This window comes from Blennius ocellaris, assembly GCF_963422515.1.
Source record: "Blennius ocellaris genome assembly, chromosome: 22".
In the NCBI taxonomy this organism is placed as follows: domain Eukaryota; kingdom Metazoa; phylum Chordata; class Actinopteri; order Blenniiformes; family Blenniidae; genus Blennius; species Blennius ocellaris.
In genome coordinates, this window is record NC_137671.1 from 559,701 (window position 1) to 586,688 (window position 26,988).

Sequence of the window (26,988 nt, forward strand, 5' to 3'; positions counted from 1 at the left end):
TTCTGGTTCTGTCCTGGTTCTGTTCCTCTGTTCTGGTTCTGTCCTGGTTCTGCTCCTCTGTCCTGGTTCTGGTTTTGAACGACTGACCAGGACGACTGACGAGGTCCTGAATCTCAATATTGAGGTTTTCTGGTGCAAAATGTCCCAGAAGCTCCAGCAGCTGTTGCATCATGGGAGTTTTTACAAAGTAACCATGAGGCTTTGAGGCGAATCTCAATCTGACTGAAGACATTTACTACCAAACCTCACCTTCGGCAGAACCTCCGTCACACACACACACACACTGAGTGGATTTGGGGGGGGGGGGTTGACCTCGAGAGGTCAAAGGTCAAAAAGCTCCGCCCCTCCTGCTCCACGTTTCAATAAACCCAAAGCAGCTGATGTAAACAACAACAGTGATGAAATATTTAAATATCTAAGTGGGACTGGCCACCGGCCAATCAGCAGGCGGCAGCGGTGAGGCTCCGCCCCTCAGAGCCTCAACTTGTACCACACGTCCTCGTCCAACCCCGGCCTGCACCGCCACCTGCAGGCCGCCGCTGAACTGCAGCCTGGAATCAACAGGACTTTCAGATTAAAACTTCCTGTGTGTTCTTTATACGCGGAAACATAAACGCACGTGTTTTTTCATCCTTCCTGCATGAGTCTATTTATTTGAGATAAGAAACGACGATCGTTATGTTTGAGTGTCGACTTCCTGTCCTTCTGCCAGATGTGGTCATGTGATGTCATGACGTGTCACTTTAAGATCAAAGCCTGATTCTGATGATCGTTGCTTTGTGATTTCTACTTCTGTTTGATCACACCGAACCACTGATGCTGCCTTAATCCTGGTTCTCCACTCTGTCCTCCACGTTCTCCTGACGGAACGTCCCTGTCCTCCACGTTCTCCTGACGGAACGTCCCTGTCCTCCACGTTCTCCCGACGGAACGTCCCTGTCCTCCACGTTCTCCCGACGGAACGTCCCTGTCCTCCACGTTCTCCTGACGGAACGTCCCTGTCCTCCTGATGGAACGTCCCTGTCCTCCACGTTCTCCCGACGGAACGTCCCTGTCCTCCTGATGGAACGTCCCTGTCCTCCACGTTCTCCCGACGGAACGTCTCACGTCTGAGTCCTCGAGTCAATAAAGTGGTTTGAAACCAGATGTTGGTGCTGCTTTTATGAAGTACTACAGACCTACTCACCACTATATGAAGTACTGCAGACCTACTCACCACTATATGAAGTACTGCAGGCCTACTCACCACTATATGAAGTACTGCAGACCTACTCACCACTATATGAAGTACTGCAGACCTACTCACCACTATATGAAGTACTACAGGCCTACTCACCACTATATGAAGTACTGCAGACCTACTCACCACTATATGAAGTACTGCAGACCTACTCACCACTATATGAAGTACTACAGGCCTACTCACCACTATATGAAGTACTACAGACCTACTCACCACTATATGAAGTACTGCAGACCTACTCACCACTATATGAAGTACTACAGACCTACTCACCACTATATGAAGTACTGCAGACCTACTCACCACTATATGAAGTACTGCAGACCTACTCACCACTATATGAAGTACTACAGACCTACTCAGCACTATATGAAGTACTACAGGCCTACTCACCACTATATGAAGTACTACAGACCTACTCACCACTATATGAAGTACTACAGACCTACTCACCACTATATGAAGTACTACAGGCCTACTCACCACTATATGAAGTACTGCAGACCTACTCACCACTATATGAAGCACTACAGAAAAATATGCATTATTATTATTATTATTATCAATAATATACATGTATTTTTTTAAGTACTGTAGTACTGCATGTGGCCTGCAGGTGGAGCCACAGGACGATTGTTGCACCAAAAGCAGTGAGACCTGAGCGGAAGAAGCCCACCTGGTCCAGGTCCTGGTTCTGGTCCTCAGAATAATAACAATAACAATAACAAAACAACAACAACAACAATAGTTATAATAATAACAATAATAATATGAATAACAATAATAACTTTTCATTATGATCAGTCAGGAAGCTCCTATAAAATACTTTGAAACAATCTATTCCCCATTTAAGCTCTGGCCTTGTGTCACCTCCAGTGACCTCCAGTGACCCCCAGTGACCTCCAGTGGGTGACCTCCAGTGACCCCCAGTGACCTCCAGTGGGTGACCTCCAGTGACCCCCAGTGACCCCCAGTGACCTCCAGTGACCCCCAGTGACCCCCAGTGACCTCCAGTGACCCCCAGTGATCTCCAGTGACCTCCAGTGGGTGATCTCCAGTGACCCCCAGTGACCTCCAGTGGGTGACCCCCAGTGACCCCGGTGACTCCCAGTGACCCCAGTGACCCCGGTGACCCCCAGTAGAGCCCTGGATCTGCAGGTAGCTGCCCCCCCCCAGCAGAGCGCCGCCCTGCAGGCCACCGACTGAACCTCTGGTCCACTGAAATCCTGATTTTAGAGGTTTGAACAAAACAGGACAGTTTGTCACATGAAGTACAAAGAAAACTACTTGTGGAAGAAATTCCTGTAAAAAAAACGTTAAAAAGCTCATTTGTACATTGAAACTCACTGAACCTGCGTCGTTTCTTCCACTTCCTGTGTTCGACCATGTTTCATCTTATTGTCCTGAAGCTTTCCTCCATCACAGGAATCCAACATCTTGTGGCCCCGCCCATCTTCTAGCTCCGCCCCTGATCCCGGACGCAGGTAATCAGATTACACTCAGACTGTACCTGCAGGTGATTTCTAGAAAGAAAGTAGAAATGAAACTGGTCCAGTTCTTTCCTCCTCACGGGCTTTTATTTTGAATTCTACACATTGTTTTCATGTTTAGGTGGAGGGAGGAGGTGGAGGTGGAGGTGGAGGTGGTGGAGGGAGGGTGGAGGTGGAGGAGGGTGGAGGAGGTGGAGGGTGGAGGTAAAGAGGGGTGGAGGTGGAGGAGGGTGGAGGAGGTGGAGGGGTGGAGGAGGTGGAGGGAGGAGGTGGAGGGAGGAGGTGGAGGGGTGGAGGAGGTGGAGGGTGGAGGTAAAGAGGGGTGGAAGGGGTGGAGGTGGAGGAGGGTGGAGGTAAAGAGGGGTGGAAGGGGTGGAGGTGGAGGAGGTGGAGGGAGGAGGTGGAGGAGGGTGGAGGTGGAGGGGTGGAGGAAGTGGAGGTGGAGGGTGGAGGTAAAGAGGGGTGGAAGGGGTGGAGGTGGAGGAGGTGGAGGGAGGAGGTGGAGGAGGGTGGAGGTGGAGGGGTGGAGGAAGTGGAGGTGGAGGGTGGAGGTAAAGAGGGGTCGGGTCCAGGATGGTTCCTCCTCCAGCGTCATGACGTAATGAGGTTCTCCTCCTCCTCTTGGTTCTGTTTCTGAGGAACTCGCGCTTGTTGCGTTCCTGATCGTGAGGAAGGAGGAGCTGACGGAGGAGCAGACGGAGGAGCTGACGGAGGAGCTGACGGAGGAGCAGACGGAGCTCGTGCGTCTTGGAGAGGCTCAGGACGCAGGACGCACAGAGCCCCCCCCCCCCCCCCCCCCCCACCTCCACCTCCACGGACCCAGAACCGACACGCGATGGACGCCCGGGTCGGGTTCGGGACGAGTCGCGCCTGCGGCGGCTGAGACGATCCGGACGTGTGCGTGTACGTGTACGTGTGCGCGCGCCGCCGCCAACCACAGCAAGTCCCGCCGCTCCGCGTCAAGTCATGTCTGAAGCGGCGCGATGGGCAAGTTTGACGACACGGAGCGGATCGTCCTCAACGTCGGCGGCACGCGGCACGAGACGTACAAGAGCACCCTGAAGACGCTGCCGGGCACGCGCCTGGCCCTGCTCGCCTCCGACCCGTACCCGGACCCGGACGCGGACCCGGACCCGGACGCGGACGCGGCGCAACAGGACCGGCTGCAACAGGTGCGCGGCTTCCTCGAGTACAGCGCGCGCACCAACGAGTACTTCTTCGACCGCCACCCGGGCGTGTTCGCCTACGTGCTGAACTACTACCGCACCGGGAAGCTGCACTGCCCGGCGGACGTGTGCGGCCCGCTGTTCGAGGAGGAGCTGTCCTTCTGGGGCGTCGACGAGACGGACGTGGAGCCGTGCTGCTGGATGACGTACCGCCAGCACCGCGACGCGGAGGAGGCGCTGGACGTGTTCGAGCTCAACGTGGACCCGGGGGGGGCGGCGGGGGGGGGCGAGGACGAGGACGGGGGGCGGCTGCGGGTGGAGGACGCGGCGGACCAGGACGCGGACCAGAGCGCGCACGGGAGCCTGTGGAGGAAGTGGCGGCCGGTGGTCTGGAACCTGTTCGAGGACCCGTACTCGTCCCGGGCGGCGCGGGTGAGACACACACACACACACACACACACACACACACACACACACACACACACACACACACACACACACACACACACACACACACACACACTCCATTGATAAAACACTCAGCAGCTCCAAGAAGCAGGTGAACAAGTTACTGAACAAAGTCCAGCTGATCTTAACACTTTGGATCATCTGACCTCCAGTGTGTGTGTGTGTGTGTGTGTGTGTGTGTGTGTGTGTGTGTGTGTGTGTGTGTGTGTGTGTGTCCTGGTGCTGATGATGTCAGAAGTTGCACCTGGAATCTGAAACGAGTTTCTAGAAATGTCACCTTCATAAAACTGAATGAGTGTGTGTGTGTGTGTCGTGGCGGGGAATGGGACACACACACACACACACACACACACACACACACACACACACACACACACACACACACACACACACTGCTGTTGGGGCTGCAGCTCCTCCACCCGGCCAGCAGGGGGCGCAGCTGAAAGGTCAGGCGGTGACCGTCGTTTATGACGTCATTCATGTTTCGTGTCTCCAAACTATGAATGCTGAAGATCGGCGCTGCAGGAAGTGAAGCCTTCGCTCCTCGGGCAGAGTCTCGGCGGGAAACGAGACAAAACGATCGTCGCGTTCGTTTCCTCGTTAATCTTTTGATGTTTGAACCACAAAGCTCCTGATGTTGCACTTTGATCTTCATCAAAAGACGAATATTAACGGTCCAGCTGATTCTGGATTGTTGTGGATTCATGTTAAATCCTGTTACAGATCATGTCCTTACATTAAACAGTCTATATATAAATATATATATTTTATTTATTTATTTATTTATTTATTTATGTATTTATTTATTTATATATTTATTTTACCATTTTTTATTTATATATATTTATAATCATTTATTGATTTGTATTTATATATTTTTTTTTATTTATTTATATATATGTATATGTTTTTATTTATTTATTTATTTATATATATATATTTATATATACATATATATTGACATTTCCCCGTCAGTGCAGTTTGTCATGTGATTATATTCACAACCACAAATAAAAGTAACAGATTACAGTAGCAAGACGTCGCTCACGGTGCATTCATGTTATCATCCATGCCCATAATTTTCAAAATAAAGGTCACAGTCCGTCGGTTGGGTTCGGTGCAGGTTCTGGCAGCCGGGATGTTTGTGTAACGAAGCAGCAGCTCGTTGTTGTTGTTGTTGTTGTTGTTGTTGTTTGACCTGATGTCCTGAGGAGACTGACAGAGACGATGTCCCCCTCTGAACTCCTTCACAATAAGAGTTGAATGTGGATTTACTGCTGAGCCGTTTGTGTTTGTCAACAAAGTGTTTGTTGACGAGGATGAAGTGGTTGTTTGTTCGGCCAGACGAGGCAGTTGTCGACTGAAACGAGTGTTTTCAACACTAATCTTGGTCATAAAACTATAAATGGGACCAGATGTTGGTGGTCCAGCAGGAGGACCAGGACCAGGACCAGGACCTGGTGCCATGTGTTCCATCAGACCTCCTCTTCATTGAGTCTCACACCGGTCTGGAGGTTCTACGTCAGATCCTTTATTTGCAGGGTTTTTTTAGGAAACACAAATAAAAGCGCTGGTTGGAAGTTGTCGGTGAGATTCCCGGACCGGTTGGACCTGGAGCTGCGGGCCCTCGCTGGTCTAGCTCAGTTCCAGGTTTGGACCGGTTCTGGTTCCTTCTCTGGTCCGACTGAAGGAAGGCGAGAGGGTGACGGTGCAATTCCACTTCCACAGCCTCAGATTTCCTCTTAATGTGAAGGACCTTGTCCTCCTGCTTCCTGAGCTCCGGGGTCTGTTGTGGGGCAAAACTGCTCCAAAGTACTAAAGTACCAAAGTACTAAAGTACTAAAGTACTTTATTGATCCGCCTGGGAAACGATGATTCTGGTCAAGGGTCACGGTCACGGAACCACAATGGGGAACCGACCTCTTCTCTGGCCTCCAGGTCTGGAGGGTCCACATGAAGCCCCTGGGCCAAAACTGGCTGGCCAGAGGTCATGATTGGGACCAGAGGTCATATTGGGACCAGAGGTCATGATTGGGACCAGAGGTCATGATTGGGACCAGAGGTCATATTGGGACCAGAGGTCATGACTGGAACCAGAGGTCATATTGGGACCAGAGGTCATATTGGGACCAGAGGTGAGGTCATGATTGGGACCAGAGGTCATGACTGGGACCAGAGGTCATGATTGGGACCAGAGGTCATGACTGGGCCGACCCTGACGGGCCAGAGGTCATGAGTGGGACCAGAGGTCATGATTGGGTCGACCCCGATAGGCCAGAGGTCATATTGGGACCAGAGGTCATGATTGGGACCAGAGGTCATATTGGGACCAGAGGTCATATTGGGACCAGAGGTCATGACTGGGACCAGAGGTCATGACTGGGACCAGAGGTCATATTGGGACCAGAGGTCATGACTGGGACCAGAGGTCATGATTGGGACCAGAGGTCATATTGGGACCAGAGGTCATGATTGGGACCAGAGGTCATGACTGGGCCGACCCTGACGGGCCAGAGGTCATGAGTGGGACCAGAGGTCATGATTGGGTCGACCCCGATAGGCCAGAGGTCATATTGGGACCAGAGGTCATGATTGGGACCAGAGGTCATATTGGGACCAGAGGTCATATTGGGACCAGAGGTCATGACTGGGACCAGAGGTCATGATTGGGACCAGAGGTCATATTGGGACCAGAGGTCATGACTGGGACCAGAGGTCATGATTGGGACCAGAGGTCATATTGGGACCAGAGGTCATGATTGGGACCAGAGGTCATGACTGGGCCGACCCTGACGGGCCAGAGGTCATGAGTGGGACCAGAGGTCATGATTGGGTCGACCCCGATAGGCCAGAGGTGATATTGGGACCAGAGGTGATATTGGGACCAGAGGTCATATTGGGACCAGAGGTGATATTGGGACCAGAGGTGATATTGGGACCAGAGGTGATATTGGGACCAGAGGTCATATTGGGACCAGAGGTGATATTGGGACCAGAGGTCATATTGGGACCAGAGGTCATATTGGGACCAGAGTCCTGCAGGGTGCGAGGGCCCGACCAACGCTGCCAGCAGTTGTTTGTCTTCGTGAAAAGATTCTGGTTGTTTTGCAGCTGAATTTTTAGACTCATTGAATTTTTACACACTGAATATTTTTAGATGTTGAAAAAACAAATTAGAAGCAAAAAAAAAAAAAAAAGATACGTTCTTGAAATTCGACAGTTTTTAAAATCCAAAGTCTGATTTTGATGGTAAAATGTTGTACTTTTAATCTGAAGCCTGTTGGAGACGCTGAAGAGTCCAAGTGTCGTAACTCTGACGTGTGTGTGTGTGTGTGTGTGTGTGTGTGTGTGTGTGTGTGTGTGTGTGTGTGTGTGTGTGTGTGTGTGTGTGTGTGTGTGTGTGTGTGTGTGTGTGTGTGTGTGTTTCCTGTAGTCGGCCTGGACGGGACGGAAACAGAACATAAAGATAAATAACCACCTTTTTTTTCTTCTTCTTCTATTTTCCCGTTTGTTCTGAGGCAGAAGTTCACTGATGCTTCACTTCCTGTCCTCGCCTCCTCATCCCCATCTCACACACACACACACACACACACACACACACACACACACACACACACACACACACACACACACACACACACACACACACACACACACACACACACACACTCTCATGAGCCCATCTGAGACCGCAGCTTGCTTTCTGCCACTTAAGAGGTTAGAACCCGGAGCGTCTGGGTTCCGCCCGCCTGGAGGTTCTTGAAGCCGGGCTGCACGCTCAGCCTGCCTGTTGTCATGGCAACATCATCGCTCATCACCACGGCCTGTTTTCATTAAGATCCGTCCGGTCCGCGAGACTGATTGATTTCTGGAGCCTGCTCAGCCGTGACCCCCCCCCCCCCCCCCCCCCCTCCCAACCCCCCCCCACAAAGAGAAAAGTGATGTCATCAGTCACACTAACCTCCATGTGTGCATGTCTCTTTAACTGCTTTCCTGTCGTGGTCATAGGTGGGTTAGGTTAGGTGACTAGTACCCATACCCGGGACCAGTCTGGAGGATCCACCAGACTGGTCCCGGGTATCGGTACCTGGGCTGGAGGATCCACCAGACTGGTCCCGGGTATCGGTACCTGGGCTGGAGGATCCACCAGACTGGTCCCGGGTATCGGTACCTGGGCTGGAGGATCCACCAGACTGGTCCCGGGTATCGGTACCTGGGCTGGAGGATCCACCAGACTGGTCCCGGGTATCGGTACCAGGGCTGGAGGATCCACCAGACTGGTCCCGGGTATCGGTACCTGGGCTGGAGGATCCACCAGACTGGTCCCGGGTATCGGTACCTGGGCTGGAGGATCCACCAGACTGGTCCCGGGTATCGGTGAGTCAGTACTGGACCTGGGCTGTTGGATCTGGACTGTCGGATGTTCAGGAGCAACTCGGAGCCACTTTAATTAGCCAGTTAATGTGCAACATTTCGACTGTGACCCTCCACCTGCAGGAGATGAAAGCAGGCCGTGCTGCTTTCATCTCCTTTGTTTGACTTCGTCACGCCTCATAAAGAAACGGCAGCGATGCCTTGTGGGTCCTAATTGCCACGGAGGTCCTGTGGCCCTGGATGGAGGTGTGTGTTTGCCCCTCCCACCCGATGTTTGCCCCTCCCACCCGACGTTTGCCCCTCCCACCTGGACTGCAGCCAGCATGACCTGCATCGGTGCAGAATGAAGACGCATTTTGCAGCATGAGGCAAGAAAAACAAATGCATGTTTTGAGTTTCTCCCGATGCCTGTTGAAGGTTGAAGGTCCCAGTAGGTGGACCCGCTGCAGCCGGACCCCCCCCCCGGAGGACTCTGAGGACCAGGATGAAGGGGGGCCGGACCCCGACGGACCACCAGTTTGTGCCGATTGTTGAATAATGAATGTGGCGGCAGTTTGCTGAAGCCGCCGGCTGCGACATTAAAAGTGGATTAATAAAACAGACTTCCTGGCGTCTCGCTGCTGAAGATCCTCCTGCTGCTCTTCTTTTCTCTCCTCTTCTTCTTCTTCTGCTCACTTCTCTTCTTTCATGTTCCACTCTCTTCTCTGACCACTTTATGAGGAAAGTGTTGAAACAACCTTTTCTCAGAATCGTTCCTCCACACATGAACCGTGTTGGACGTCAGGGATTGTTTAAAACTGTTCAACTGTTTAAAATCGCCGCAGGGGAAGAACATTTCACTGGTCACCCTCTACTGCCCCATTCTACCTGACTCCGCCTCCAATCATGACTCATCACTCATTTCCTATTAGCAGCAGAGCAGCAGTAGAGCAGTAGAGCAGCAGAGCAGCAGAGCAGCAGTAGAGCAGCAGTAGAGCAGCAGAGCAGCAGAGCAGCAGTAGAGCAGTAGAGCAGCAGCAGAGCAGCAGAGCAGCAGCAGAGCAGCAGAGTAGCAGAAGAGCAGCAGAGCAGAGCAGCAGTAGAGCAGTAGTAGAGCAGCAGAGCAGCAGAGTAGCAGAAGAGCAGCAGAGCAGTAGCAGAGCAGCAGTAGAGCAGTAGTAGAGCAGCAGAGCAGTAGAGCAGAAGAGCAGCAGCAGAGTAGCAGAGCAGCAGTAGAGCAGCAGAGCAGCAGCAGAGCAGCAGAGCAGCAGTAGAGCAGTAGTAGAGCAGTAGTAGAGCAGCAGAGTAGCAGCAGAGCGGCAGAAGAGCAGTAGAGCAGCAGAGCAGCAGAGCAGCAGAAGAGCAGTAGAGCAGCAGCAGAGTAGCAGAGCAGCAGAGTAGCAGAGCAGCAGAAGAGCAGTGTAGCAGCAGAGCAGTAGAGTAGCAGCAGAGCAGTAGAAGAGCAGTAGAAGAGCAGTAGAGCAGCAGCAGAGCAGCAGAGCAGCAGTAGAGCAGCAGCAGAGCAGCAGAGCAGCAGAAGAGCAGTAGAGCAGTAGAAGAGCAGCAGCAGAGCAGTAGAGCAGCAGAAGAGCAGTAGAGCAGCAGAGTAGCAGCAGAGCAGTAGAAGAGCAGTAGAAGAGCAGCAGAGCAGCAGAGTAGCAGCAGAGCAGTAGAGTAGCAGAAGAGCAGCAGAGTAGCAGCAGAGCAGTAGAAGAGCAGTAGAAGAGCAGTAGAAGAGCAGCAGAGCAGCTCAAGTACCAGTTGATCTTTCCTGGTCATCATTTTTCCTCCCGGAGGTGAAAAGTATCTGAGAGTTTCCCTCCCAGTGTTTCGCTGAGTCATCGGAGTCTCCGACTCTCAGTGACTCAGACTCCCTTCCTTAATGACGGAACCTCGTCTTCAACAACAACAACAACAACAACAACAATCAGCTGATAAATGTTGTACTTCTAAAAATATCCTTCTATTTCCCACTGAAACCAGTTTCTGTTACGGGAGAGTGACGATCCAGCTTGGTGCTTTTATTTTGACAGTCACCATAATTACCATCCAACTTGGTGGTCCGTCCACTAGTGTGTGTGTGTGTGTGTGTGTGTGTGTGTGTTAAAGCTACCCACAGCACCAACTAGTGGCCCGTCATACTAACTACATCTGTTTCTACGTCATTTCCATGTAGATGTGTAACTTTTCTGGAACAAAAGACTTCAAAAGGTTTGAAACGTGGTCCCTGAACCGGGGTCTGGATCAGTCCACATCTGACCTTTATTTTGATAAGATCAAGGCAGAAAGCAGCTGTTTTTGTCGACGTCCAGATCGATGTGGATCTTTATTGTCCCTGCGGAGGTGGAGGCGGAGGCGGCGGGTGGAGCAGCTCTGATGGTGAAACTGTTGGAAGGTGACTTTGTGAAGTTAGAAACTCCGTCGGAACGACACCGAGACCGTCTCTGTCCTCACCGGGACGTCTCAGGAGACACTGGATCCTTTTCATACTGGCACAAATAGATTTAAAGTCCCAGTGAAGTGAAGGTTCCACCTCCAAAACGCTTCTAGAACGTTTTCCTGCTAACTGGCTGAAGGTCAAAAGTTAAAACACGACAACCTGCGAGAAAATAGATAAACGGCGCTATTTCCTCTGCTGGGCGGAGCTTCTGACAATGACAGAGTGACATCACGAGTTGTGCACACGCCCAAGTTGTGTTTACATGATGGAGGATCAGAGTTTTGACCACAAAGAGGCTGAATTGAACCAGATTTCATCATCATGGTCATTTCAAACCCAGTGATTGATGAAGAAGACACAGAAGGTGGTTCTGCCATCGGTGACCCCGTCTGGAACATGTTTGAGGAAGCAGAAGACGCTTCGTCCTCCATTCGTCCTCGTCTCCTCGCCTCAGCAGCCGCCACTTTTCACCTTTGAGGCTTTGAGGCTCCTGACTGTTGGCAGAACGACCGGCTTCCTGGATCCAACACGTCCAAGAGCTAGAAGACTGTGGAATCACTGAAGAGTCCAGGTGTTACTGGATCGTCTACTAGCGGCTCCCGCTAGCTCGGGCGGCTAGCGGCTATCGTCTGTTCCTTCCTCCCTCCCTCCCTCCCTTCCTTCCTTCCTTCCTTCCTCCCTCCCTTCCTTCCTCCCTCCCTCCCTTCCTTCCTCCCTTCCTTCCTCCCTCCCTTCCTTCCTTCTTTCCTCCCTCCCTCCATGCTCCTTTCCTCCTCTCTGGTCTCTTCCAGGCTCAATCTTTCATCAAGGCTCATAAAACGCCGTCTAGAACTTCAGAACACTGTAAAAACTTTGATATTTAAGAGGAAACAAGCCGATATAAACACAACAGATCCAGATCTGCACAACTTGTGATGTCACACATAGGCTCCGCCCACGAAGGAGAAGGATTCCCCCGACTTCCTCGGCTGGAGATTCAAAATTCAAATAACTTTGTTATGCGACAACAGTGGAGGGGCAGAGTCGGAGGAACCTTACAAGTAGAACCACAACTATCATCTTTTACAAAGTAGTGTTTTACGTTTCATGAGGACTTTAAATCTAAATTTCCCCACTTTTTGCCGGATCCAGATGTTGGACGTCTTTGAGGACAAGCAGAAAGTTTGAGAAAGGACAGAGGCACCGACCCCCCCCCCCCCCCCCCCCCCCCCCCCCCCGAGGACGGTCACACTGCAACCCGACCTGAGCCCCTGTGAACTGCTGCCAAACACAAAGTGCTCCTACAGAATAAGAGTCGTTCCATTCCTGCAGCCTCGTCTGTCACTAGAGTCTAAATCTGCTCTGGCCTTTCATCCATTCAAGTGGTTTTGTGTTAAGCCCACGTTGGCAGAACGTCCTGTGTTTGTTTTGCAGAGGGTTCCTTTCCAGAGGTCACAGAGTGGAGCCAGTGAAGGTCATGTTGGGCAATGGATGAATAATTCAGCGTCACTTCAGACAGAAACAAGCGAGTCCTTCCTGACGAGCAGAGTCACGGTCTGAGTCTCAGACCTGGACTGAAACAAAAGAACCATCGATTGTCTTGGAAGTGGAAAGTCTGACGTTTAAGAGCCTGAATGTCGGCAGAGTCCTGAGATTCCACCTGGTGGAACATTAATGTTCCACCTGGTGTGGTGGAACGTTCATGTTCCCTTGATTGTGAGTCTCCAGGAGGAAGAACTGTGTCTGTTGTTACCCTCTTTGTTTCTAGAGACCGGCTGTGAATGGAGGAGAAGGAACCCCTGAACAGAACCACTAACCCCTGAACAGAACCACTAACCCCTGAACAGAACCACTAACCCCCGAACAGAACCACTAACCCCTGAACAGAACCACTAACCCCTGAACAGAACCACTAACCCCCGAACAGAACCACTAACCCCTGAACAGAACCACTAACCCCTGAACAGAACCACTAACCCCCGAACAGAACCACTAACCCCCGAACAGAACCACTAACTCCTATACATACCTCTAACCCCCAACTCTTAAACCCTCACCCTCTAACTCCTCACCCTCTAACTCCTCACCCTCTAACTCCTAGCTCCTAACTCCTAACCCTCACCCTCTAACTCCTCACCCTCTAACTCCTCACCCTCTAACTCCTCACCCTCTAACTCCCCTAACTCTCGAGGCAGGAGTCCTGATTGTTCCTGTCTTCACAACCTTTTCACCATAAAGGAGGTATTGTGAGCTGGACTGTCAGACCGCCGTCCTTGCAGCGTAGGGAGGCCGTCGCCACGCTTCCCAAACCTCCCGCTGGTGTGATGACAGTTGTCGCGACGCCGCTCGCGCCGTGAGGCCACGCTCCGTCAGCTGTCGTGGAGAAAGCCGTGAGAAGTGACTGGTTGGTGTTGGAACGCCGGCGTCTCTCAGTTCACGATGCTCCTTTTGCGTCGTGAAACATCAAAGTGTTTCTGCACACAGAAGCTGAACGGCCACTTGAGACGGCAGCAGTTCCACACTTTCAGTAACTGGACACCCGACTCTGACCCAACTCCTCCTTTGGCAGACTTGTGCTCTGCCTTTGTCTGTCCTTCATCGGTCCTCCTCGTCTCCGTGTCCTCCCCACTGACCCGCCGCCCATCCCCTCGCCGGGTAAGACGAGACGCTTGCCTCCAAGTCTGCCGGGCATCGATCCTGCTGGCAGAGCCGGGCCGTCTGCCTCGCGGTAAGGAGGCACGGCGGCTCGGTGGAAGTCTTTGTTTCTTGGTTCTTGAGCCTTTGTCTTGTCAAGAGTTTGTTCTGGCGGCGGCTCCGTCTCTCCGGCGCCACACCCTGGACGTGTGCTGTTGTCTGAACGCAGGTATTTCTAGAACTCTAATGAGTCGAGGCCGGTGGAGACGGCGGTCCGGCGCTGGTCGTTTGTCACCAGCTTCAAGTGAAAGAGCTTGAAAGACGGAAACGCCTTTGCTAGTGGGGCCAAGTCCCCCGAGCCCATTGTCCTCAGAACCAGGCTCTCCATCTCTTCCAGGGTCTCCTTCACCTTTATCTGCAGAGGACTTTCTACATCCCAGCTCTACATCCCAGCTCTACATCACAGCTCTACATCCCAGCTCTACATCACAGCTCTACATCACAGCTCTACATCACAGCTCTCTACATCACAGCTCTACATCCCAGCTCTCTACATCACAGCTCTACATCACAGCTCTACATCACAGCTCTACATCACAGCTCTACATCACAGCTCTACATCACAGCTCTACATCCCAGCTCTCTACATCCCAGCTCTACATCCCAGCTCTCTACATCACAGCTCTACATCCCAGCTCTCTACATCACAGCTCTACATCACAGCTCTACATCACAGCTCTACATCACAGCTCTACATCACAGCTCTCTACATCCCAGCTCTCTACATCACAGCTCTACATCACAGCTCTACATCACAGCTCTACATCACAGCTCTCTACATCACAGCTCTACATCACAGCTCTCTATATCACAGCTCTCTATATCACAGCTCTATTTCACAGCTCTCTATATCACAGCTCTACATCCCAGCTCTCTACATCACAGCTCTACATCCCAGCTCTCTACATCACAGCTCTACATCACAGCTTTACATCACAGCTCTCTACATCCCAGCTCTACATCCCAGCTCTCTATATCACAGCTCTATATATCACAGCTCTATTTCACAGCTCTCTACATCACAGCTCTCTATATCACAGCTCTCTATATCACAGCTCTACATCACAGCTCTCTATATCACAGCTCTCTATATCACAGCTCTCTACATCACAGCTCTACATCACAGCTCTCTATATCACAGCTCTCTATATCACAGCTCTCTACATCACAGCTCTACACCCCAGCTCTCTACATGACAGCTCTCTACACCACAGCTCTCTACATCACAGCTCTACATCACAGCTCTACACCCCAGCTCTCTACATCACAGCTCTCTACATCACAGCTCTCTACATCACAGCTCAGTGTCCCAGTAGAGGATCTTCCTGCTGAGCAGCTGCTGCCCTGAGAGCCAGACAGTGAAAGGACCTTACATGTGTGGCGCCCCCTGACCTTTACAGGAGCCTGTAGGGCCAAACCACCGCCGGGGCTTGAAGGTCAGATAGTTGGTCCAGGTCCACGACCCGGCTGGTCCGGCCTGCAGCAGCAGACCACCTGCTGGGCCTGGTGCCCACCCCCCCCCCCCCCTACCAATGACTGGCCCTGGTGCCCCCCCCCCGCCCCCCTGCTCCTCCGCCCGGCTCTCAGGATTAATGGAACCACTTCATGAATCATTAAGAACGTTTCTTCTCCCTACAATCTGATTTGGTAAAACGCCTGAGAGCCGTAGAGTTCAACGAGGAGCGGTGGGACGTTCACGAGCCACACTCTCCTGCTGCTCTCCTCCTCAGCCTCTCTTCTCTCCTGTCCTTTCTTCTACCTTGTTTTCTCCGTCACTCTTCCACAGTTCTACGCCTCTTTTCTAGCATCAAGGGCTTTTCTTCTCCTCTTTCCCCAACACTTTCTTTCATCACCAAATGTGTCTTCGTCCCCGAGGAGCTTCAGCTCCTCAGCGTCCCGACAGAACGGACTTTGTTGGGCTGACGTTCTACGTAGCAGCGACACGAGGAACACGTGAAGAGATCTTCTAAATTTAGATCTTCTAGCAACAACAGTGTGACGCCTTGTGGTTCTGCTGCTGTTCTGGAACCACAACGTTCCCGCTTCACGTCAAAACCATCCACACCCAACAGTTGATTTACTGGGCTCCCGGCGCCAGCTGTGGCGAGGGCGTGAGCGGTCTCCATGGTAACGGCGTCATTAGCAGTTTGTCCTGCTGACGCTTCGTGTCGGACCGTCTGACGGCGACTCCGACTCTGAAGGGAGGGTCACCTGACCTGCTGTCCTCGGTTTGTGAACAGGCTTTTATCTTTCCCCCACAAGCTTTTATTTCTCCTTTGAAGTGTCTTCATGCTGCCGACAGGGCAGAGTTTCTGAGACGGAATCCTCCAAACCTGGTCGCTGAAGGTCAATGTGGTCGAACTCCGTGTTTCTCAACCGCTGGTGTTTCCTCCAGGTCGTCAGCTGAGTCGTGGGAAATCATCACATTTCACATTTTTTCCTAAAAAAACATTTGTGTGTAGCAGAGTAATCGTGTATAAATACTCTTCACCACTAGAGGGCAGCACAGAACTTTGCCGGTGAAATGTAAAGTGACAGACGTCAGTGTGGTTCATCTCCACCTCCTGCTACCATCTTGTATCAAAGTACTGTGTCAGTGACAGTGATGGAGAAGTTTTTGAAAACCAGGATCTCAGCTCTTCATCCATCAGGTCCAGGTTTCACACTGAGGGAGGCACTATTAAAAAAAGTCCTTGTTTCTGGATTTACTGGATTCCTGTTGATCAAACTGTGATGAGAAAGACTTTATATTGTTAATAGAGGCTGCAGAGTTTAACATTCTAACATGTTCAGGTGGAGGTGTGACTCCAGATGTTTCCAAAGACAAAAGTGTGTCTCGGTTCAAAAAGGCACACAGAGTTCTAACAGACTCCAGTTTCTGTTATTGAATTAACTGTTCGTCCTTTATTTGTCAGCTGGTTCACTGGAAAGGATCTGAGACTCTTGGTGGGCGGAGTCACAGCATGTCAGGACTTTCCTCTATCTTGTTCACTTCCTGTCACTTGAGCTGCTCCGTAGAACGCAGACCTTCGCCAAGGTCGCACATCTTTGTGTGTCCAAGTTAGCATGGCTAGCATGTTAGCTGCTAGCAGATAGTTAGCAAGTGGCTAAAATGTCCAAATAGTATAAGATCTGTTTACTCTTCACAGATCAAATCTGCTCTGTTGTGACTTCGAGGTTGAAATGTGAATAATGACGGGAGTTGAAAGCTGAACTCGTCTGGTGAGTCAAGACCCAAGCTGAAGGTTCCCGTAGAAGTAAGAACGTTTCAAACCTTCATCGCAGCAGCGTGAAAACAAAGTTAAAAATAAACAGGATGTGAATCATTCCAGTTCGTTTGAGGATCATGTGTTTGGAAAAAAGTGCAGAATTCATACAAAACAAATCAACTTGTCATTAAACAACAACAATAAACGTTGTTGTAACTTTTCATCCGTCCTCAGCGACGGATCGGGACCAGAATACATGTCGGACATGAATAATTCATCAGCGAGACACAAATAGACTCGACAGAAGTGACTTTGATTCTCTTTGTGGAAAAACTGCAAGTGGAACCTTTGTGGTCGAGCGTTTCCCTCCTGAGGCGCCGGACAGGAAGTCGTCCAGCTTCAGCCGCCAGACCAGCAGTGACATCAGCCAACCGTCTTCATGTCCACAGGGACAAATGTCCAGTTCCCCGTGGACGATCAGTGGACGATGAGTGGACGTTCAGTGGACAATTAGTGGACGTTTAGTGGACGTTCAGTGGACGTTCAGTGGACGTTTAGTGGACGATTAGTGGACGATTAGTGGACGTTTAGTGGACGTTTAGTGGACATTTAGTGGATGATTAGTGGACGTTCAGTGGACGTTCAGTGGACGTTTAGTGGACGTTCAGTGGACGATCAGTGGACGTTCAGTGGACATTCAGTGGACGCTTAGTGGACAATTAGTGGACAATTAGTGGACAATTAGTGGACGTTTAGTGGACAATTAGTGGACGTTCAGTGGACATTTAGTGGACGATCAGTGGACGTTCAGTGGACGATTAGTGGACGATTAGTGGATGATTAGTGGACGTTCAGTGGACGTTCAGTGGACGATTAGTGGACGATTAGTGGATGATTAGTGGACAATTAGTGGACGTTTAGTGGACAATTAGTGGACGTTCAGTGGACATTTAGTGGACGATCAGTGGACGTTCAGTGGACGATTAGTGGATGATTAGTGGATGATTAGTGGACGTTCAGTGGACAATTAGTGGACGTTCAGTGGACATTTAGTGGACGATCAGTGGACGTTCAGTGGACGATTAGTGGACGATTAGTGGATGATTAGTGGACAATTAGTGGACGTTTAGTGGACAATTAGTGGACGTTCAGTGGACATTTAGTGGACGATCAGTGGACGTTCAGTGGACGATTAGTGGACGATTAGTGGATGATTAGTGGACGTTCAGTGGACGTTCAGTGGACGATTAGTGGACGATTAGTGGATGATTAGTGGACGTTCAGTGGACGTTCAGTGGACATTTAGTGGACGATTAGTGGATGATTAGTGGACATTTAGTGGACGTTCAGTGGACATTTAGTGGACGTTCAGTGGACGTTCAGTGGACATTTAGTGGACGATTAGTGGATGATTAGTGGACGTTCAGTGGACATTTAGTGGACGTTCAGTGGACGATTAGTGGACGATTAGTGGACGTTCAGTGGACGTTCAGTGGACATTTAGTGGACGATTAGTGGATGATTAGTGGACATTTAGTGGACGTTCAGTGGACATTTAGTGGACGTTCAGTGGACATTTAGTGGACGTTCAGTGGACGATTAGTGGACGATTAGTGGACGTTCAGTGGACGTTCAGTGGACATTTAGTGGACGATTAGTGGATGATTAGTGGACGTTCAGTGGACGATTAGTGGACAATTAGTGGACGTTCAGTGGACGTTCAGTGGACGTTCAGTGGACATTTAGTGGACGATTAGTGGACGTTCAGTGGACGTTCAGTGGACATTTAGTGGACGTTCAGTGGACATTTAGTGGACGTTCAGTGGACGATTAGTGGACATTTAGTGGACGATCAGTGGACATTTAGTGGACGATCAGTGGACGTTCAGTGGACGTTCAGTGGACGTTTAGTGGACGTTCAGTGGACGTTCAGTGGACGTTACCACGTTGGTATAGGACTAAAGGACTAAAGGACTAAAGGACTGTATTTTTGTCAAATATTCAATGTTTTTTGAACACTTGCCAAACGTTTCTCTCAGTCGTGAGTCTCTTTGGTTTCTTCGTCGGTTGTTGGACACTGAAGGGACTGAATTCCTCTGGAGGACAAACAAAACACCGACGTCGTCAGATTCACTGCATCAGTCTCCTGACGGCGTCCAGACGGTCCATGAATGACGAGACGTATCTGAAGCTCGTCTTCCGGCAGGAGACGTTTCAGACGGTCTGTCTTTCATGGACGTCAGTGTCTCAGTGTCTTCAGGTGGACCCTGGTCCTCTTCCTGTCCGTCCACATCAACACGCGGCTCAGGATTCCGCCTCGTCTTTTGTCACGCTGCTCCTCGGCCGCCGCTTTCCCTCATCGCCATGGCAACAGTCGCCGTCCCTGCCTCGTCTCTCACTGAGCGTCTGGACGTGTTGAATGACGGACGTCTGCGGTGGAACTCTGACCCTCGGTCCCAGGCTTTTACACTGAAGGGCTTTGAGACGTGAGCGCCGGGGCACCACCAGACACTGAAGGGTTAAATACTCACAAGTCCAGTAATCAACCAGGCGCAGTGTCAGAAATGTTTCTGTCGGTTTCAAATGTGTTTGTCATTTCGTGTTTGGACAAGTTGTGTGAGTCCGGCCTGGAAAAGTAGAAGGACAAAACCGTCTCAGTTCACCTTTTAATGTGAAATCACGAGGTTGTTTTGAAGGAAATGTATTGGAATGAAACATAAACGTATCGGTGAAGATGTGTAATGTGTAATGTAGCTGCAGGTTTTGGTTCTCTGGCTGATGGACGCCTGGACTCACCAGATGTGTTTGTTCCGGCCAGATGTGGCTGTGAAAGTGCTTCAGAGGCTGGAAACGTCCTGTTAATGTTGAATAAACCAGGTTTTTTACCTTTTTGAGCCGAGACACACTTTATTCTTTGTAAAACTCTGGAGTCTCACCACCACTTTCATCACTTTGATGTTTGTCTCCTTAGATTGGGTGATAAAGTCACTATGTGAGGTCACTGAGTGCGTTGCTAACATAGAAGACATTATCGTCTACATCAGTGTTTCTCTACCTTTTTGAACCGAGACACACTTTTGTCTTTGGAGAAATGTGGAGTCACACCTCCACCCGAAAATGTTAAAATGTGAAACTCTGTAGCCTCTATTAACAATATAAAGTCTTTCTCATCAAAGTTTTATCAACAGGAATCCAGTAAATCCAGAAAGCAAGGACCTTTTTTAATAGTGCCTCCCTCAGTGTGAAACCTGGACCTGATGGATGAAGAGCTGAGATCCTGGTTTTCAAAAACTTCTCCATCACTGTCACTGACACAGTACTTTGATACAAGATGGTAGCAGGAGGTGGAGATGAACCACACTGACGTCTGTCACTTTACATTTCACCGGCAAAGTTCTGTGCTGCCCTCTAGTGGTGAAGAGTATTTATACAGGATTACTCTGCTACACACAAATGTTTTTTTAGAATAAATGTGAAATGTGATGATTTGCCTTGACTGTCGAGCCGATGAATGTTGAATGACGAGTCTGAATCTATAAAGCAGTGATGAAATATGAAGGAGGTGGAGAGAGGGAGCGATGAAGGGACTGACGGAGGGCAGGACCGGATGTAATCAGACTGGTTCTGCTTTTTTTTTACACTTTTCAACACTATAATAGAATAATATAGAACGACAGTGGTCATTTGGGTTCTAGATTGAATTTCTGTGACTCAAGATTCAATTTTTGATTTCATTTGTCATAAAAATGATCATTTCAGTAGAAAAGTGAGCCGCTGTCCCTCCGGGGCGTTCACTGACGTCTCACACTCGTTTCCACATCATTCATGTTTGTTTCTTTAAATGACGATAATGTATTCATGTATTCACCAGATCTGGGAGGGGGGGGAGGAGGAGGAGGAGGGGGAGGAGGAGGGGAGGGGGGAGAAAATGCCTGCCAACTCGGCTTTTAATCACAACAGAAAGAAGCCGAGCTGCTGACGTCAATTCTCCTACTGGATCACTGCAGTACAGACACAACAGACACTACAGACACTACAGTCACACCAGTCACAACAGACACTACAGTCACAACAGACACTACAGTCACACCAGTCACAACAGACACTACAGATACAACAGACACTACAGTCACAACAGACACTACAGTCACAACAGACACTACAGATACAACAGACACTACAGTCACACCAGTCACAACAGTCACAACAGACACAACAGACACTACAGATACAACAGACACTACAGACACTACAGTCACACCAGTCACAACAGACACAACAGACACAACAGTCACTACAGACACTACAGTCACACCAGTCACAACAGTCACAACAGACACAACAGACACTACAGATACAACAGACACTACAGACACTACAGTCACACCAGTCACAACAGTCACAACAGACACAACAGACACTACAGACACTACAGATACAACAGACACTACAGTCACACCAGTCACAACAGTCACAACAGACACAACAGACACTACAGATACAACAGACACTACAGACACTACAGTCACACCAGTCACAACAGACACTACAGATACAACAGACACTACAGTCACAACAGACACTACAGTCACACCAGTCACACCAGTCACAACAGACACAACAGACACTACAGACTCTACAGTCACACCAGTCACAACAGACACTACAGATACAACAGACACCGCCTTGAAATGAGCTTAAAGTCACGTTCCATCTGTGACGTTAATAAACTTTATTACCATGAGTCTTGTTCTTCATAGTTTTGCAAATAAACAATAACTTGAAGTTAAACATTTTCATCAAACTTTACTTTGGTCCAGTAAAAACTGCAGGATTACTGGACCAGTGTCCAGTGTCTTGCTAACAGCGTGCTAACAGCGTGCTAGCAGCGTGCTAACAGCGTGCGACTGAACACGTTAGCGGCGAGACCCCCTCCGTGGTGGTACATTGATGAGTTGCCGGTTTGTCTGAGCCAAAGGCGGCGAGCTGAAATATTGATGGGCAGATGAGCAGATGAAAGGGAGAAGCACAAAGAGGCGTGCTGCTATATTTAGTGCCTCCGTCTCCCGGGAGCGTCAAGCCAGAGTATTTTTGTCTGACTGGCGGTTGAACGCCGCTTTTGTTGTAGGTTTTTCAGAGACGTAGCGATCACATGACGTCTGCCGCTGCTTCCTTTGATCTTCTGGCCTTTGTTTTGGAGCAGGCATTATTTGGGGCAGCTCTGACAGGACGTTTTGATTTTAATGATTCAAGACACCAGTGACAAGTCAGAGATATTTTAGTCGCGTTTTCTAGGTCATTAGTGGGAATATTAGCATCAGTGACGACCTGAAAAATAAAGCAGATGCTGGTGAGGTAGAGTAGAGTAGAGTAGAGTAGAGTAGAGTAGAGTAGAGTAGAGTAGAGTAGAGTAGAGTAGAGTAGAGGATTTGTGATGAATGCCTGTAGTTAACCAGATCAGGTGAAGTCCTGGTGTCTTGCTCTTCTCTGGTAAACAATCGTGTTCCCGCGTTTCTGTTGGTTCACGTTATAGTTTTTGTTTTGTTTTTCTTCGTCTTTTGTGCCTTTGATCTTCTGACTTCTGCCGTGATGGAGGGAAAAGTCTGAACACGAGATGCTATGATTGAAACTGACCAGAGGCCAAACTCCACTTTATAGAAATATATATATATATATATATATATATATATATAGTCAAAATTCAGTGTCATTATTTCCCAGGCTTGTGTGATGTCTCGCTCGCTCTCTCTCTCTCTCTCTCTCTGTCTCTCTGTCTCTCTGTCTCTCTCTCTCTCTCTCTCTCTCTGTGTCTCTCTCTCTCTTTCTCTCTCTCTATGACTCCTCCCACTCGTCCGACTCCTCCCACCACTATGACTCCTCCCACTCGTCCGACTCAACATGACGAGAGACAAGAGAGAGAGAGAGAGACCAACATCACAATAACGTCTCCAAACAAAAGCATGTTTTCAACACACACACACACACACACACACACACACACACACACACACACACACACACACACACACACACACACCTGCACTCTCCTCCCCTCTTCCAGAGGCCGCCGCCATGGCAACGGCACCATTTCCTTTTTTTGACAGCTCAAGATGGTGAAGAAGTGTAAAGAGAGAGAGAGGAAGAGAAATGGATGCAGTAGAAAGAAAGGAGGAAAGAAAGGGTATTCCCTCTCTCTCCCTCTCTCTCTCTCTCCCTCTCTCTCTCTCTCTCTCTCTCCCCCAGGCTTTATTTTCATCAGCTTGTATTTAATCAGACAAATCTCTCCAGGCTGAGATGAGAATTAATTACTTGGTGGTTTAATTAATGAGTCGTTCTGCTAACGACCCTGATGATTTAAATACTTTAATATCAAGTGATGCACCTGCAAGTCCTCATTACCCAGCATGCACCTCTCTCCACACCTGGTGTTACCCAGCATGCACCTCTCTCCTCACACCAGGTGTTTCCCAGCATGCACCTCTCTCCTCACACCAGGTGTTACCCAGCATGCACCTCTCTCCACACCTGGTGTTTCCCAGCATGCACCTCTCTCCTCACACCAGGTGTTACCCAGCATGCACCTTTAAAGCCGCTGAAGCCAAAGCGCTTCACATGAGAGACGAATGATAGTCAACATGAAAGCGACTGGATCAAAGTAATTTCAAGCTTTCAGGTCTGACACTGGTTGTTCCCAGTGGACATGGAGCTTCTCAGGCCAGAGCCACTGTGAGGATGAACTGATGAATGTAACGGCCAGAAGGTTCTCAACTACTGGAGATGAGCACATTAATCTGCAATAAGAGATTCATACAAACATTCACAAATGAAGGGCAGTAAAGGAGAATAAGCTTTAGCTCTGGTCTGCCTTCATTCACCACTTCACATCACTGCCACACTCACCACTTCACATCACTGCCACATTCACCACTTCACTTCACTGCCTTCACTCACCACTTCACATCACTTCCACACAACTGCTACACTCACCACTTCACATCACTGCCACATTCACCACTTCATATCCATTCCACCAGGATCCAGAGGAACGGCGGGATATTTGTTGCTCTTTGAAATAGATTATCTCTGAAGTCCTTTCATCTTGATGAAAGTTAATTAAAAGTCAGTTCCTCCTTCAGGAGATCAAAGTGATTGTTTTATTGTACCTGAGAGTCTCACTGGGAACTCGAGGCTGAAAGTGATGGACTGACGGTTTGTCTCTCGTCTTCTCGTCTCTTCCAGTTCATTGCCTTCGCGTCATTGTTCTTCATCCTGGTCTCCATCACCACCTTCTGCCTGGAGACCCACGAGGCCTTCAACAAGATCATCAACAAGACCGAGTCCCTCCGGAACGGCAGCGTCCCCGACTCGGGTCCGCAGTACGAGATCGAGACGGACCCCGCGCTCACGTACGTGGAGGGAGTCTGCGTCTTCTGGTTCACCATCGAGTTCCTGGTGCGCGTGACCTTCTGCCCGGTGAAGCTGGAGTTCGTCAAGAGCGTCCTCAACATCATCGACTTCGTGGCCATCCTGCCCTTCTACTTGGAGGTGGGGCTCAGCGGCCTGTCGTCCAAGGCGGCCAAGGACGTGTTGGGTTTCCTCAGGGTGGTGCGCTTCGTCCGGATCCTGCGCATCTTCAAGCTGACGCGGCACTTCGTGGGGCTGCGGGTGCTGGGCCACACGTTGCGGGCCAGCACCAACGAGTTCCTGCTGCTCATCATCTTCCTGGCCCTGGGGGTGTTGATCTTTGCCACCATGATCTACTACGCCGAGCGGATCGGCGCCAAGCCCAACGACCCCCACCGCCGCCGGCCACACCAAGTTCAAAAACATCCCCATCGGGTTCTGGTGGGCCGTGGTGACCATGACCACCCTGGGCTACGGGGACATGTACCCGGAGACGTGGTCGGGCATGGTGGTGGGCGCGCTGTGCGCCCTGGCCGGCGTGCTGACGATAGCCATGCCCGTGCCCGTCATCGTCAACAACTTCGGGATGTACTACTCGCTGGCCATGGCCAAGCAGAAGCTGCCGAAGAAGAGGAAGAAGCACATCCCGCAGGCGGTGCAGGGGGGGTCGCCGTCCTACTGCAAGGCCGAGCTCAACGCCACCTGCAACAGCGCTCAGGGCGACCCGGGCCACGCCAGGGCCGGCAGGGGGCTGGAGCGCAACCGTTCAGGTGAGCACACGTCCCTCTGGATCAGGGGTCGTGACCTTTAATGGTCCAAGAGCCACTTGGTCCCGTTTCCCACTGAACACAACTCCCAGAGAGACACACACATTTTATTTTGACAGTCCCACAGGAAGACCATGCCAGGACGACACGACACACAAAACTTTCTTCACTGCTGGTTGACGACTTACAACTAATAAACTAAACTACATGAACTAAGCAACAAAAACACAATTATTAGCAACACTACAAACCTAACATAACCCCAATAACTACATTTAAAACACCACAAACAGAAACTCCCATAATGCATTGCAGCTCTCAGCTCCTTTATCGCTCCACATTATTAAAATGGAAGATAAATGTGGAGATCTGGATTGTTAGAACCATGAGTGTGATGGTGTGTCTTTAATGTCCTGTAGTTGTTGTGTGATTCACTAGAATGTTCCGTCACTCTCAACAAGTCTGGAATGAACCTCCTGGAACTGTGGGCTTTTACTGTGAAAGGTACAGGAAGCTCCCAGCTTCAGACACCAGTTGAGCCGCTGTCATGACCTGCAGCCGCAATTCTACGATCTTCATCCATTATTGTTGTAATGACGTCACATCGCTGCGTCGTTCACGACCCTACATTTGACCACTCTTTGTAGGGACTGCGCTCTGGATGGCATTGCCTCTTTACGCCCCTCTCTGGGTGGCCTTGCCTCCTTACGTCCCTCTCTGTGTGGCTTTGCCTCCTTACGTCCCTCCGGGATGAATTGCAGTAGGACAGAGGCTCAAGGAGCCGCAGTGGAGGGATCAAAGAGCCACAGTGGAGGGATCAAAGAGCCGCATGCGGCTCCGGAGCCGCGGGTTGCCGACCCCTGGTCTAGGCCGAGTCTGTCCAACAATGTCCCTGGAAAGATATTCGTAAGTCTTGAACTTTTCATGCCGGGAATAATCGGTGGAGAAGTTTAAGAAAGTCCAGGGCGGAGACCATGTGACAGGTTCTCCTCTGGGACCAGGACATGGTTCCTCCCTCGTGAGCCACACCGGTTCCCTCACTAGAGACCACTCCTTCACCTCACCGGTGGTTTCCACTGTTATAATGAAGGAAATGCAAAATAAAATTTAACAAACCCAGCAAGCATGAGTTCCACAGTGTGAAGGAGCTGCTGGGAAGCGGGACTGGTGGTCCAGGTCTCTGCAAGCACCGGTCCAGGTCTCTGCAGTGCCGGTCCAGGTCTCTGCAGCAGTGGTCCAGGTCTCTGCAGGGCCGGTCCAGGTCTCTGCAGGGCCGGTCAGGTCTCTGCAGGGCCGGTCCAGGTCTCTGCAGCAGTGGTCCAGGATCCAGCATCGTTTCCTCGGAGGTCATTTGAAACGTTTCCCCGTCTCTGACATCAATGCACGATTCGTCTTTGAGAGGGAAAATATCCCTTTGATGTTTGTCGAGATCAAAAGCAGCTCGTGGTGTTTGTGGCAAACTGCTAAACGTCTTCAGTCTTATTCAGTTTCAGTGACGCCGACGGGGACCTGTGCCCGGTTCTGTCTGCAGACTGCAGCTGCGGCAGCGACCTGTCCTTGTCCTCGGAGGGACCCGGGACCCCCATGCGGAGGTCCAGCACCCTGAACAGGACCAGCGGGGGGGGGCACCTGCTTCCTGCCTGGCCGCCAGCCCGAGTACAGCTGCCCTGCTGACGGGGGGCTGCGCAAGACAGGTCGACGGCTCGGTTTCCTGGAGGTTCAGACCCTCATGAGAGAGAGAGAGAGAGAGAGAGAGAGAGAGAGAGAGAGAGAGA

The 26,988-nt window shown here is 50.4% G+C and overlaps 2 protein-coding genes across 2 annotated transcripts in view; both read left to right on the top strand.

Moving 5' to 3' along the window:
- Window positions 1–630, top strand: part of LOC308146425 (protein RIC-3) — a 4,475-nt gene extending 3,845 nt beyond the window's left edge. The window contains exon 6 of the mRNA XM_080518228.1: window positions 1–630. This exon is cut by the window's left edge and continues 728 nt beyond it. The gene's annotated coding sequence lies outside the window, so the exon portion shown is untranslated.
- Window positions 631–3,408: 2,778 nt separating this feature from the next.
- kcnc2 (potassium voltage-gated channel, Shaw-related subfamily, member 2) lies at window positions 3,409–26,901 on the top strand. The gene is given in 4 exon segments (XM_080518027.1): window positions 3,409–4,331; window positions 24,282–24,836; window positions 24,838–25,216; window positions 26,745–26,901. Coding segments are annotated over 4 exon segments (1,692 nt in total). The 5' UTR covers window positions 3,409–3,716; the 3' UTR covers window positions 26,888–26,901.
- The last annotated feature ends 87 nt before the right edge of the window (window positions 26,902–26,988 follow it).